Source organism: Eretmochelys imbricata, chromosome 2 (genome assembly GCF_965152235.1).
Source record: "Eretmochelys imbricata isolate rEreImb1 chromosome 2, rEreImb1.hap1, whole genome shotgun sequence".
In the NCBI taxonomy this organism is placed as follows: Eukaryota; Metazoa; Chordata; order Testudines; family Cheloniidae; genus Eretmochelys; species Eretmochelys imbricata.
The window spans coordinates 261,729,621-261,741,551 of NC_135573.1; the positions used below are offsets into that span (position 1 = coordinate 261,729,621).

The 11,931-nt window shown below is 45.2% G+C and overlaps 1 protein-coding gene across 2 annotated transcripts; it reads right to left on the reverse strand.

Annotated features, from left to right (window-relative positions):
- Positions 1–9,476: 9,476 nt before the first annotated feature.
- On the reverse strand, positions 9,477–10,730 carry GJC2 (gap junction protein gamma 2). Of its 2 annotated transcripts, XM_077809531.1 has the most exons (2): positions 9,642–10,721; positions 9,477–9,581 (listed from the first exon to the last, which is right to left on the reverse strand). In XM_077809531.1, exons 1-2 carry the CDS (start codon positions 10,719–10,721, stop codon positions 9,477–9,479), a joined length of 1,185 nt encoding a protein of 394 aa, XP_077665657.1. The 2 variants fall into 2 exon arrangements, with proteins under 2 accessions (XP_077665657.1, XP_077665656.1); XM_077809530.1 differs by having other exon boundaries at positions 9,477–10,730.
- Between the last annotated feature and the right edge of the window lie 1,201 nt (positions 10,731–11,931).

The window sequence follows — 11,931 nt, forward strand, 5'->3', positions numbered from 1 at the left end:
GTCAACAGCAGTGATTTCCTCTTTAGCCCTAATCTGAACCATGACACAGGCAAAGTTTATTTTGGTTCGGGTCTGTTTGCACTGTAGACTGCAGTAGACCGAGCAAAATGCAACAAGTACCTACATGTCGCCCCAGAAAGTTACAATAATGATTTTTGAAAGAGCACACAAGCCGGTCATTAGCTGCAAACAGCTCCTAAAGTGACCATAGCCAAGGGAAGGAGCAATGGGAGCTATTCCCATTGTGAGGGAGAGTTTTGTACCTAGAAAAGATTTGTAAATGGAAGTAATTCAAGGACCAGATTCTTGGCATAGATCAACATTGATCCATTGACTTCAGGAGATCAGTGCTGCTTTACCCCCAACAGAAGATCTGGTCCTTAGCAAATATCTTCATTGTAGTTTTAGCCTGCCATAATCTTGGGAAGAAGAGATTTAGTGTTACTCATCACGCATTAGTTCCCCTCCACTGTGATGTCATTTCTGTGAAGAGCAACACAGTGGAACTTTGTTTCACCTCTGGTAACTTGCCACGGCCCAGATGTGAGACAAAGATCCCAAATGAGCATCAGTGTGGGATTATAGCCCTTAATGTGGCATACAGGACACTCCCTAAAGGATTAATTTGTAAAGGCTATAGCTAATGACAGCATCAAGGATATGCAGCCACTGAAGGTTGGTTCTGATAATGTATCAGTTGTAACTTGATGCCCTGCTGGTGACCTTAGTTGACCACTGGACTTTTTATCTCTTAGGTTTTCCTGTACCACCCATCACTGTTGTAAATCAGCGTTGAATTAGTAAATGCTGATGTGCACAGTGAACTTCATAAAATATTCTTTCCTGGTTCTAGGAAGGTTTACCTGATGGGCTTATTTTGTTGTTCGGGTTGGAAGAGTGGGAAAGTAACACTACAGCTGGTCAAAAAATGGAGAAAATAGTGGATTTTTCCACCATGTTTTTCATCAAAATTTTCCAGTCAGCTATAGAACTGATCTAAGTTTGTGAGGAATCATTGGAGGTTTCCGGGATACAGTTTGCGGGTGATCATCGTTTTAATGGGAAGGGCAAAGGTAGTAAATGTTTAACAAAGACAATATTCCTCCCAAGTGTTTTCCATGGATTTGAGTTCAACCAGAGGGTCACAAATAACTAAGAGTTTTAAGCAGCCTGAATAAATATAAATTTCCCTGTAATGTCGCTAGATTCTGCTCACTCAGTACCTCCGAAGTCCTATCTCCTCCTAGTTGTCCAGCTGAGGAAAAACAGGAAGGACAAGATCTGAATTTCTAATATAAAACATAAGCAGAAACATTTATATGAAGGAAGGGGGGAAGTTGTTAACTTAAGCTTTTCTCCCCCTTTACTGGTCACCTTTATGCTAAATCAACATTTGGCTTAATGTACTCCTCTATTCCTTTTCTATAACCTGCAAAAAATTGTATTTCTGGCTACACAGAAGATCCATCCAGTGGCTTAACTTTTCAAAAGTGATTTGTATGCATCAGTTTTTGGTTGCTGAACTTGAGCCACCCTGAATGGGTCCAATTTCTAAATCAGGCCCCTTTAATATGTCCCAAGTTGGGTCCCCAAAATCACTAGTCACTTTAGAAAATTTAGGCAGATTCCACATTACTTCAGCTCAATGCCTAAAGGAGTTGTAGGAAATGCCTCTTCGCACAGAGAGAGAGAGAGAGAGAGAGAGAGAGCAGAATCCAGATAACCAGAAGGGAGTCACAGTAAGGCAAAAGTACTTTGCAGGTAATGCACAGTTGGAAAAAAATAATCCCAACAATAAATACAAAATGACGGGGTCTAAATTACCTGTTACCACTCAAAAAGTGAGCTTGGTGTCATCGTGAACAGTTCTCTGAAAACATCCGATCAGCGTGAGGTGGGGCAGACAAAAAAGCTAACGTTAGGAACTATTAGGAAAGGGATAGATAATAAAACAAAATATCTCCTAATCCCGCTGTATAAATCCACAGTAAGCCCACACCTTCAATACTGCATGCAGTTCTAGTTGCCCTGTCTCAGAAAAAGATCTGTTGGAATTGGAAAAGGTACAGAAAAGGGCAACAGAAATGATTGGGGTACGGGACAGCTTCCAGATGAGGAGAGAGAAAAAAAGAGTGGGCCTGCTCAGTTTAGAAGAGAGACGACTGAGGGGGGTGTGCTAGAGGTCAATACAATCACGAAGGGGCGGGGGGAGGAGAAAGTAAATAGGGAAGTGTTATTTACCCCTTCACTTAACACACAAACTAGAAGTCAAATGATGAAATTAACGGGCAGCAGATTTAAAAAAAAAAAAGTTCTTCACACAACACACAGTCAACCTGTGAAAACTCGTTGCCATTGGGATGTTGTGATGACCAAAAGTATAACTAGGTTCAAAAAAGAATGAGATAAGTTCATGGAGGATAGGTCCATCAATGGCTATGAGCCAAGACAGCCAGGGTCACAACCTCCAAATGCCAGAAGCTGGGGATCACAGGGGATGGATCACTCGCAATCGCTCTGTTCTGTTCATTCCCTTTGAAATACCTGGCACTGGCCACTGTCAGAAGGATACTGGGTTGGATGGACTATTGTTCTGGACCCGTGTGTGTTCTTATGTATTTACAGCCATGAAAATATATGGTTGAATTGGCTACCAAATTAGATTTAAAAGTCTCCGCCATGTCTCCCCACCAACATCTTCCAAGTAATCCTTGCCATATAAATATACCACACACTTTGCATACTGTAAACAATATATGGTTTATTCCATTTTATTAGTATTGGAAATTGAATATCCAAAGAGCTGGGGTTTGTTTTGTTGACAAATATGTGTAACATTCTAACTACATTCCAGATGTAACATTTACACTGAAAAATATTTACAGGTTCAATTTCATACACAAAAAGTTTCAAATACAAATACAGTTAATACAAACCCCCCAGAAACTCTGTGACCGCACAGATTTGTTATGGCCTTTAGTTAAGTTCAAGTATTTTCCAGTGGAATGGAATGCAAGCAACAAGGTAATTTGGCTTCTACCTGGGACATTCCAGGCCCTGAATAAAAAAGATGAGCACTTTATCTGACATGGTTTAGTGAATATATTCAGCATTTAGGATTAAACAAACTACACAACTAAACCCATCTGCTCTGTAAATGAAAGCGAAGCATTAAACACATACCATATAGTGATCTCTTTCAGGAAGGATGCTGCATGTGAATTAGTTACAATTGTATGAGCAGTCAGACGGTTAGCTCCTGATGGATTTTTACCTAATCTGGGACCCGACTTTTTGCCATATTGCTTAAGATGGTTATGTTTATTGTGCCTCCTAATATTTCTCCTTCCCATAAAAAAATGGGATTTCTTTTTTGAGAGCGGCACAGATTCATTTACGAGGCAGTATTAAATCCCGGTAGCCTGGTGCAATGATGACCTCTGAAGGCCTTAGAGGGTATAACCAACAAAAGAGGGAGAACTGCTTGGGAGGGCCCCGAGGGATCTGAAAGGAGTAATGGGAGGGCATTCAGCAACATAACATAATAATACTAATGTATATTTCTCCGGGTCAATTCTGTCCCTTGCTTTGGCTCCTGCATGCTGCTCCCATGGCAAATAAGGGCTGTAATTGAGTCAAAGGGGCTGGGGAAGAATTCCCCTAGTGTAAGAGCAGCTATAAGTGTGCCTAGGCTACCCAGTGTGGGACTTTTGCTGTGCTGGTTGTGAGTTGAAAGGGAATCCTCCATAGCACTGAGTGCCACAGAGATTTTGGGTCACGGGTCATCCCAAAGGCTGCTGGAGGGTAGAGAAGCTCTGCAGAGGTGCAACACAGAGCGGGTCTTCTCACCTGCAGGTCTCAAGGTGCTTTACCAAGGGGGGTAAACCTTATCAGCCCCATGTTACAGATAAGGAAACAGAGGGTAAGTGACTCAACCAAGGTCACAGAGATTATCAGTACCATGGTGGGGAACAGAACACAGGTCTCTTGATTCAGTTTTATCACCAACCACTCGGTCACGCCTGCCTTACAGGCTGAATAGCAGGAAAAAAAAATCTCCTAATCACGAATGCTCTAAGACAGTGACATATTCTCTCAAGGGAAGTGGTGGAAGCCCCATGCCCGGGTCTTTGATAAGTTAACATGAGACTGGACAGAGCCCTGGACAATATGCTGCAAGAAATGAGCTAGTACTGGCCCCTGTGGGGCTGGACCAGATGGGACTTCATAGCTCTTTCCCGACTCTAACTTTTATGGGTGAAATGCTCCCCGGTTGAAGTCACTGGCAAGACTCCTATTGACTTGAATGGGGCCAGGATTCTGCAGTCTACTATTATCACATTGCCACTGCCTAGCCATGCAGGCATGCTGTTCAACACTGCAATGCAGATGCATTGGAGTATATGGAAAACATTGGGTTACGTTCTGCCCCATCTTATGTCCCATGCAATTTTGCTGATCGTATGGGTTCACTTGACTGGGGTAGCGAATTAATCAGGACAGAATTTGGACTATTGTGTACAACCCTGACATGCTCGCAACCATCATCTGACCCGTTAAGCTCACGTTGTAGAATGGGGGGTAAGGAGAATCACACAATGAGACATTCAATAGGTACCGAGTGCCCAACTTCCCTACAGTCTGGGTGTTAATTTGGTGTCCCTCCAGCAGAAATACAGATCATTAATCACCCATGGTAACACTAAGAACCTGGCATAGGCTACCTAGAAGGGTCAGGAAATTCAGAGAGGATTCTGAAATCCCATCTTTAACTCACTCCCTTTTTAACAAGGCATCACAAGCAAGTCCTCATTCATGGCTCTCAAGTCATCTGCTTTTCACCACAGCAAGTGACACCAGGAAACCAAACCAAACGCCCGACACAATCATCTTGGAACAGAAAATGTTTCTACATGGAAAACCTGTATGCCACATATTGGGCTGCCTAAAACAGTGAACTGGAGCCAAGAGGTTGAACATGGGGCTTGAACTGCTGCAGTCTAATCCTCTCTCTGACACTGACCCGCTGGATGCCTTGGGTAAGTGTCTTTACCATGCTGGATAAAGTGGGGATAATAATAGGTGTGTTGCGGGTTAGTTAGCTCTTTGTACAGCATTAGGCGTGGGTGATAAGAGATTATAACTATAGACCACTCAGAAAGGAGGTTATACTAGAACCGACAAGAGAGTATTAACAGCAAAATCCTGCAATCGCTGACAGTCCTTAGCCCCAGGGATGGTGGCTGCAATGGCCCTCACAGACCCAAAGAGGTTGTGCATCCCTTCCTAATATAATAAACAATAAGGGCCGATTATACATTTATTAGACCGAGCTCATGTGATGGACTCTGAGATGTCTGATTTAAAGCTTGTTTCTCTGCCTCCTGGGCAAATGCTCAGCATTAGCCACACTTACAAATAAAGTCAGAGCCAAGGGGCTGGCTCTGTTTCTCCAGCTGGCTATTCTTGGTGCAGCAACAGCAATCAAAGCAGGATTGAATTAAACAACAGCAACCGAGGCACACAGAGCACTCCCTGAAGATTAATGACTAGCTGATGAGGCCAATGGAAACCTGGGGTCAATTACAATCCATCAGGAGTTACACAGGAAATGCTGAGGGATGGAGGCTGTTGTGTGTTTATCCTGGTTATAACAGCAACAATCCAAACTCCCCCTTGCAGCGGAGAGTCACTGCTCTGCTCCAGGGGGACACGTTTCAATGGGCCTGCTGCATTGTGAGTCATCTCTAAGGAAAAAAACATGCAGCATCCGACCCTCAGTCTACTCAGAGCTTCCATCAGAGTCATCATGGGGGGGGACAGGGTCAAAGCTAAACCAGGGAGATTCACATAGATGTGAAATATAAACGTCCACCCTGGGCAGCATAATATGTAAACCAATAGCCAGCTGTGGGCCTGACTTCACCACGGCATCTCTCCTCTTCAGAATATGCACCAGAGTCAAGGGATCGGCAGCACACTGAATTTTTAATGGAACCCACCATTATCAAACAACCCCTCTTAGATTTTAGGTATGGCCCAAGTTTAACAGGAATAATTTAACTCCATGCAAAATGCAAAGTCGTTCCATGGAGTAAAGAGAAAGGGCTCAGCCATGAGGAGCAGACAGATATGTTTCTTCCACCCTCACCATGTTGTAAATATTAGGAGCCTTTTGTGCAAAACTCACGGCTAAAGTGAGTTCTTCCCTAAGACAGACACATGGAGTAATCCTGACCTATCCTGTTGAGGAAATCCACTACACGTGCCCTTTAAGAATAAAGCTGCATTCCTTTAAACCAGAGGTGGGCAAACTACGGCCCATGAGCCACATCTGGCTTGTGGGACCCTCCTGCCTGGCCCCTGAGCTCCTGATCCGGGAGGCTAGCCCCTGGCCCCTCCCCTGCTGTTCCCCCTCCCCCTCAGCACGCCATGCCACGCTCTGGGGAGCTGGGCAGCGCAGTTGCAGAGCCACAGACTGACCCAGTACTCTGGGCGGCACGGCTGCAGCACCGCCAGCCACCGGTGCTCCAGGCAGCATGGTAAGGGGGCGGGGGGGGTTGGATAGAGGGCAGGGGAGTTTGGGGGTGTGGTCAGGGGTGGCGGTTGGATAGGGGTCAGGGGAGTCAGAGGGTGGGGAACAGGGGGGTTGGATGGGGCAGGGGTCCCAGAGGGGCAGTCAGGAATGAGGGGGGGGTTGGATGGGGTGGCGGGTCCAGGGGACAGGGAGCAGGGGGTGGTAGATGGGGCAGGAGTTCCAGGGGGGTCATCAGCGGGCAGGGAACAGGGGGGTTTGGATGGGGCAGGAGTCCCCGGGGAGCCGTCAGGGGGTGAGACGCGGGGGGTCAGATAGGAGGCGGGGGCCGGGCCACACCTGGCTATTTGGGGAGACACAGCCTCCCCTAACCGGCCCGCCATACAATTTTGGAAACCCAGTGTGGACCTCAGGCCAAAAAGTTTGCCCACCCCTGCTTTAAACAGAACTGATGGTTTGTGATCAGTCCCTTCGAGTCACTCATTCATTTTCAAAAATCGTACAGAGTAGATTCTGCTTCCAGGAGATGTCCTCCAATGGGAACAGGATCAAACTCTAAATTACGTCATAGATGGCTAAGCAAAATATATTAAATATTTTTGCCAGAAGCTCTCACGAGCTGCTCATTGTATTCCTTTTCAAGCAATCATTTGCTCAGTCACGATCACTGATGATGTTGTAGGGCTTTGGAAAGTGCATTATTAGGTCCTGCCTGAATACAGCACTTCAGCACGAGTTGGCCCATAGGGCTACTTACTTGCTTAAAGTTAAGCACATTCTTAAGTGCTCTGCTCATTCAGAGTCTTTAGAGGTTTATCATGGACTGAGATTTATGGGTCTAATCCTGGAAGCTCTTGAATGCACCCTGCAAAGTCACAGTAGGAATTGAGGACATCTAGGCACCTGGCAGGAACAGGCTCTCCGCGAGAGCAACAGAGCAGAAAATGGGGCAGTTATTCATTTACTTTTTTACTTTAGCTGGTCCAGTGACACCTAGGCCGATAAATCACTCAGCCATGTTCCCAGGGGTCAGGATTACATTTCTGCTCCTTGTTACCAGAGTTCATTCCCAACAAAGCCACAGATGCACTCAGTTTTGTACAAGTCAGATACATGATGAAAAAAACACATTGCCAACGTATTTCTTACACAGAGTGTTTGAAAAAGAGAAACCCTTCTAGTTGGAGCCACACTGTGTTTAGGGTCCTAGCCCGGCTTGCCTCACTGACATGAATAGCCTCATGGAAGTCAATGGTGATGTCTAGCCCGGGCTTCTTTTCTTAAGATTTCCCCACTTCTCCCACCATCGGTTCACTTTCTCCCGCAGAACTAGAGCAGACAAGGTGCCAGCGGCCACTGGCATTGTTAAGCACCATGTTGCATAGACTTGGTCTGCATTAGCATTGCATTGTGGGTATCTCCAGTGGTAAACTTTAGCCAAAATAACCTGGTGTAGACAAGTCCAGTGGAACTAGTCGTGTGAGCAAGGCAAGGGGATTTGGTCCTTAAACTGCCTTTTTGTGAATGGTCCCTCTCCTGTCCCCATTAAAGTCAAGCGGGCAGATTCTCAGCTTGGGTCAGATGAAGTAAATGAAGCTGAACCAAGTGACACCAGCTGAGGATCTGGCCCAAGGGCTGGCGATTTGACTTCCAAGAGAGGAAGATTAGCCACCATTCTGAGTTGGTGGGTTTTTTGGTGGGGGTGGGAAGTTGTAAAAATCATCATGTGGTTGATATTACATTATATATATCTGTAGCTCACACAATATTTGTATGTGTGTGTATATATACTTAAATATACGTCTCCACACACATGCCGTACACACTATGCATTGATCTATTTGTCTGCAACTATTTCTAAGCTTTTGATTAAAACAAAAGTACTTGATAACAAAATTTGTCAGCACTGGTCTTCTGATCTCTACCAAGAGTTAACACAGACATTAGAAACTTTGAATTTCATTTTAATGGTTGCTTAAAGGCACTTTTGCTTAAGATGTGCAGTAGCAGTGTTAAAAAACGTCTAACTGCTGCAATTCCCACCAGCTCTGGAACGAATGCTACACTGCAGCATCATTACAATGCAAATTTACTGCAAATACTATGTAGCAATTGATCCCGGTTGCTTTGCAGTTCAACACTGATTGGGGGAAAGAAAGGATACAACATTTACCTCAACGCTAATCACTCAGGGTGGCGTACATTCTTTAAAATATGGCTACTGTGCTTCTGACTGTCTTCATGTTCTGTTAATGCATGGTTAGAGCTCCTGGCTGCAACCTCTGTTGAGTTCATCTCCAATGACTACTTGTTAGTACATGTAAGAATCCAGGCAGGAAACGAGCCAGGCCAGTGGATCGTGGCCATTTATGTAACATCTCACCATTTTCCCCTTTAACAGAGGAATTCAAATTAATTGGAGGAAGGACATTTAGTAATTAAACAGTTCTCAACACAAGTACAGTACTATAGCCTCATGATGCAGGACAGGAGCAGCTCAGGGTAGTCAAGACGTTTCTTCTGAATGATCAGCAGAGTCCCCTTCCCACCAGCCAGCTCGCTTGTCAGTCCAGTCTCTGTCGCAGAGAGCTGGCAGTGGGTCATCCTGGGCAAACAGCTAGCGAGTGACATAAGAAGAAAGGCTGTTACTCCTGCCCCTAAGCAGTGCCGGGGGCGGGGAGCGGGGGAGGGCAGCACCATACAGTTTAGCTCGATGGAGGTTCCCAGAGAGAATATGGACTAGGCAAGAAAGGGAATGTCTTTGTTAACACCCCAGAAGACATGATTCAAATGTAATGTTTGAAACAACTCATCCTTCATCTACGTTGACTCCCACATACAAATTGTGCCTGTGCTCTGTGAATTGAATTCTAGACAATGCTGGAAAAAACCATGCCCCTACTTACGTTGCCCTGTCTGTGAGCTACGGTCAAGCACCTAATTATATCCATACAGAAGTCTTTCCATCTTTGCTGCTAGAACTACCTTTTTCTGAACTGGCTTTGGGCTTAGCACCTTGTTTCTCATGGGCAGTATTGACCCTGTTCTGTTCTACCACAGTCCCACCTGAAGGTGGGCTACTGGTTCTGGAAGGCTGCATGTTGGCCTGAGTAGCATTGTAGCTCTGGAATGCTATGTCTAACTGCTCCTGGGCCACCCTCAAGTGTTTATGAAGGGTGGACAGATCTGGTGGGATGTTCTCGTCCGGGCTTGTGCACTGTTGTTCTTGAGCAACATTAGCCAAGTTCTGCTCATGGGCCAACAAGCTATTTGGAACCTTTGCAGGCTTCTCCGATTTCACGACCAGGTTATACTCGGGAGGACAGGAGATATTCTTCGAGTAGGAATAGTTGTATGGAGGCTGCCTGAAACTATTGATCTTTCTGTTGCGAATGGCATCTCTAATGGTCCCAAACCCCAAGTGGAACATTTCACACATGTTGAGCAACAGACACAGGCAGCTCACAACATACATCACCAGGAGGAAGATGGTCTTCTCTGTTGGCCTTGACACAAAGCAGTCCACAGTGTGAGGGCAAGGGGCTCTGTTGCAGACGAAATACGCTTCCACCTCAAAGCCATAGAGAAAATACTGCCCAACCAAGAAACAAACTTCAAATGAAGCTCTGGCAAGGAGCTGGAAGACGTAAATCTTCATCAGCCCTTCTTGCTGGATGCGTCTCCTACCATCGTGCTTCTGCTGCTCCTTGCTCTTCTTGTTTGCTTTCGCTTTCTCCTCATTTTCCACCGTGTTATCGGAGATCATGGGCTCCTCTTCGTCTGCTTCCAAAGGGTCTTCCAAGTTACGGACAGCCTGCCAGTTCAAAGCAAACTGCTTCTTCTTTTTCTTGAGTACCTTAAGCCTCTTCTCCTCCTCGGAGGACCTAGCGATCCTGTGGATGGCATAGCCCAGGTACATGATGGAAGGGGTTGAGATCATGATGATCTGGAAGACCCAGAACCTGACATGTGACAGCGGTGCAAAGGCATCGTAGCAGACATTGTCACAGCCTGGCTGCTTGGTGTTACATGTGAACTTGCTCTGTTCATCTGAGTATATGGACTCCCCTCCGACAGCTGTCAGGACGATACGGAAGACGATCAGTACGGTGAGCCAGACCTTCCCCACAAAAGTGGAGTGATTGTGAATTTCTTCTAGCAGGCGGGTGAGAAAACTCCAGCTCATGTTGGTCATAAGGGCTAATCATTTATAACCTGCAAGAAAAGCAGGAAGAAAAAACATAACATATAAGTTCATGTAGCTCTGTTTGTTCATGGCAACAGACCTCATTATAATAGTGGCATTGGTACGTAGCAGGATGATATCAGAGTGAAGTCATTTTATTCCAGAGATCAGCATCACTATTATGAGAGGCTCAGCATAAGTGGAATTTTAATTTGTACATTGCAAGGCACTGAAACAATTAAGAGTTTTACTTTACGTCACTATATCCAAGCTCATTGTAAGTAGTTTCCATTATTTGCACAAAGAAGTACAGTACGCTGGATATGTTTAGGCCATGATCTTATAGTGATCTCCCATGGACAAACCCCTTCAGTCAATGGGACTCCGTGTGGGTTGAGAGGTCTGTCCATTTATTGCAGGATCAGGGCCTTATACTATAAACAAACTGATGGCCATTTAGGAATCTCACAATTGTCACTATGCTGCCACCAGTACTTTGAACTTGATGACGTAGGGACAGAGATCTGATTCTCCTACTCCAGTAACACAGGTCCCCCTACCACTGGAGCTAAATGCTAACTGAGACTCTCTGTTAGCAATACGGATCCTATGACACAGCTGAAGAGCTATGATTCTATCAGTGGGGTGCCTAACATGCTACTAGTCAATTACAATATATAAGAGATAGTCAATCGGTGCATAAACACTGAAAGCAGGTATCTGTACACATTACACACACAAAAGCTACACTAAAAGAACGTCATTAAGGTTGACAAAAACAATGAGGAGTCTGGTGGCACCTTAAAGACTAACAGATTTATCTGGGCATAAGCTTTCGTGGGTAAGGGTTTTTTACCCATGAAAGCTTATGCCCCAAAAAATCTGTTAGTCTTTAAGGCGCCACTGTACTCCTCGTTGTTTTTGTGGATACAGACTAACATGGCTACCCCCCTGATTATTAAAGTCGCAAAGTCAAGCAGTCAAAGGTAAGGAGATGCCAGAATTAAGGTCGCCTGTGTAACCTTAACTTGGCCCTCTTGTGCATATGCATTAAGACACGGTCTTTAATCAAAAGATCTCATACTATATTTTCCATAGAACCAGGGGTGGTGCTGGGGGCAGGGGGTTTACCAAGGAAATACTGTTTGAATGTAACCAGAGCAATCTATCTATGGCACCTGTAGCAACTGCCATTCTCTGACTGCCTCGT